Here is a 2,982-nt window from a genome sequence, read left to right on the forward strand (position 1 = left end):
TTTTTTCTATTTTGAATTACTTAATTTATTATGATGATAACTATTGTTGATTATATTTTTTTAGGTATGGGCATGAGAGCGTATTGTCCCATTGCAACCACTTTCGCTGCTTTCGAGCGAGAAAAATTCAAAGGTCCCGATCGCACACGCACGTAAATGGTCTCGTAGTAGAACTCATCAAAATGAGGCTCGTAGTGTGCTTGTCATAATAAGAGATGTATTAGAAAACCTTACTGAGAAGCAGGTATTTTTTATATTATCATGTTATTTTTTATATTTTTTCCTTAATTTATTTTGTTTGTAGTAATATAACGCAATGCTCCACCAACTAAAAAAGCTCATATATATAAGAGTGGTGAAATGTTAAATTATTATGTCATGCAAAATATTAACTATTGTACTTCGAAGAGTCATATACGTACACTGTGTAGTAACATTCACTATAAATTCTAGACCCTGCTATATATAATTTTTGTTATTGCTAAAGAGATAGTTCACAATCATATTATGTTTCTTTATAAATAATGGTAGTTGTCATTAACATTATTCACTTCATAGTGAAATTTTTAAAATACATATTTGAGGTTACAGTTGAATTCTTAATATATGCCTGTTATTTATTAAACTAAGCAAAGATTGGATAATTTTTTTGTGACGCATTAATCATAATATTTTTATTATCTTGTAGTTTATTTGGCAGCCATAATATGAGGAACTTATTAATGAGTTGTTTGAATGGTGTTGCCGAGGACGTGCTATTTGGATGGCTAAAGTTTCACTTATTTGTGGAATTCATCGTGAAAGGCACATGATTGATCGTGTTATGCGATAATTTGGTTATGTCCAACACATACTTGTTCCACCTGAGTACAAACCATTTCAAGTGATTTCGAGTAACACAGGAGATTGTTATGTTGTTAAATGAAATGGAACAAAAGTGGAATGAGCATTATGACAGACAGTAGTGTTCACCCCCATTACATGATCAACCAAGAAGATTACAATCAATGGTATTTCTATCACTCGCACCTTATAATTGAAAATTCAAAACATATTGCTCAAGTTGAATATCAACCAACGGCAGACAGACATGAAGCATTGGTATGTACATTTTTTAAATTTGTGTTAATATATGTCAATGATTTTTTTACCAACTAATGTATGAATTTTTATTTTTATTTTTATTTTTTAGGCTAGGAGACATATAAGGTCATATCAAATTTCTCAAAGTTTTGTGAATGATAATAATCAATCAGAAGTGGTGAAGCAAATTACAGCGCAATTTGCATCGATTTTTCTAGAGTCAATGACTGCTGCCTCTTTGGGTACGCGTTTGACTTTTGATTCAGAGTACACACCGCCGAATGAATATGAGCAACCACCATTAATTTAAGTTCGTCGATGATCAGCTGCACCAAGAGAGAGAGCTCGTCGAGGTGGTGGGAGGGGTGGACAACAACGGAACGAAGTTCATGTTGAACATAACTTAGTTGATGAAGAAAATTCAAGTGATCATGGGGTACAATATGAAAATAATTTCAGTCTGTCGCTTGCTACAACTAATGTTGAGCCATATTACCCTGCATGTGATTATGTTGAAGCCTCGACTAGTGAAACAAATTATCCTCATGAACAAAGTTCTGATTTTGTAACTCCACCTGTTGGGAAGTGAATTTAGCCAATTTAGCGGATACTTTTCTAATGTTCATCCCACAATGTGTCAATTTTCATTGCACAACTCTCCTTTAACTGCAAGATTAAATTTTTCTGAGGTAAGTGTATGACACTATTACTATATTATATTTATGTTAACTTTATAATTAAATAATATATTAATAATTTACTATGTTACTACAGGAATCAATATCCCATGAACCCAATGTTGTCGAAGAGACTTCCCAAACATTCGTATAATGTTATTTTCTTGATTTACATACTTTTTAAATGAATGATTTTAAAATTTTAATATATTAATAAATAAAATATTTGCAGGACTTAGATAACCCTCGAAGATCAATAAGGCCATATATACCAATAGTTTTGTGTTTCAGAAATTTCTGCATTCGAGAACAAACTCCCCGTAGAAGACGTTAAGAATTCATTTGCTTTGTAATTTTATTTTTGAATGCTTGATTCTGTATGTATAATATAATAAACTTGAAAATGTCTATTATTTGTAGTACTTAATTTATAGTAACAAACTTGACTCATTTGTATCATTTTCTACTTAGCATAATCTATTTTATTCACTAATTTAAACAATTGCATGTACATATTAAACTTATTTTTATAAAATAAGAAATGAAAGGGAGTTGTTAGCAATAGTAATATAGATTGAATAGATCCTTGAAAGCATGTTAGGCTAGTTTTGAATCTCTATAGCTATTGCAAACATGTAATTGTTTTGATAGGATGAGAAAAATAAATATTTTCTCCGTTTTAAATTACTTGACTCCTTTTCACTTGACATATCCCTTACGATGTCAATATATTTTAATGACTTTGAAATTCAATAATTCTATTTTCAAAAATATGATACTTTATATGAATAAAATTTTAAAAAAAAAAAAAAGTCTTGCTTTTATAAGTAGGACAAGTAATTTGAGACAAGTACATGTAGAAAGTAGGTCAAATATTTTAAAATGGAGGAATAAAAAAATATATAAATTGTAGGTATGTAGGCCCATTTACCTTATACAATATACTAAAAATTACACAAATACACAACTTATGTTTTCAATATTACAAAAAATTTCAACTCCTTAAATATATTACAAAAATCTCACATATACACAGAATGCTATGTGTATGTCGGCTATGTTATGTATATTAATAGGGAGAGAGAGTAAAGTAATTAAAAAAGTGGGAGAGAATGTAATTACTTTTAAAAGGTTAATATTTATGTTATTTATACAAAAATATATGTGAACTAACTTATCTTACATCAATATTCAAGATTTGCAGTCCTTACAAATCTTGTGA

General features: G+C 29.5%; 1 protein-coding gene across 1 annotated transcript; it reads left to right on the forward strand.

The window, feature by feature from the left end:
- Window positions 1–773: 773 nt before the first annotated feature.
- LOC124897116 lies at window positions 774–1,575 on the forward strand. The gene is made up of 2 exons (XM_047409602.1): window positions 774–1,101; window positions 1,193–1,575. Exons 1-2 carry the CDS (start codon window positions 922–924, stop codon window positions 1,391–1,393), a joined length of 381 nt encoding a protein of 126 aa, XP_047265558.1. The 5' UTR covers window positions 774–921; the 3' UTR covers window positions 1,394–1,575.
- Window positions 1,576–2,982: the final 1,407 nt, after the last annotated feature.

The sequence above is a fragment of the Capsicum annuum genome, chromosome 3 (genome assembly GCF_002878395.1).
Source record: "Capsicum annuum cultivar UCD-10X-F1 chromosome 3, UCD10Xv1.1, whole genome shotgun sequence".
In the NCBI taxonomy this organism is placed as follows: Eukaryota; Viridiplantae; Streptophyta; class Magnoliopsida; order Solanales; family Solanaceae; genus Capsicum; species Capsicum annuum.

Excerpts from the sequence above, each read along its gene's own strand:
- LOC124897116 (XM_047409602.1), top strand. The coding sequence starts at position 922 with ATGAAATGGAACAAAAGTGGAATGAGCATTATGACAGACAGTAGTGTT. Across the intron at positions 1,102-1,192 it reads CAGACAGACATGAAGCATTG|GCTAGGAGACATATAAGGTC; the intron begins GTATGTACATTT and ends TTTATTTTTTAG.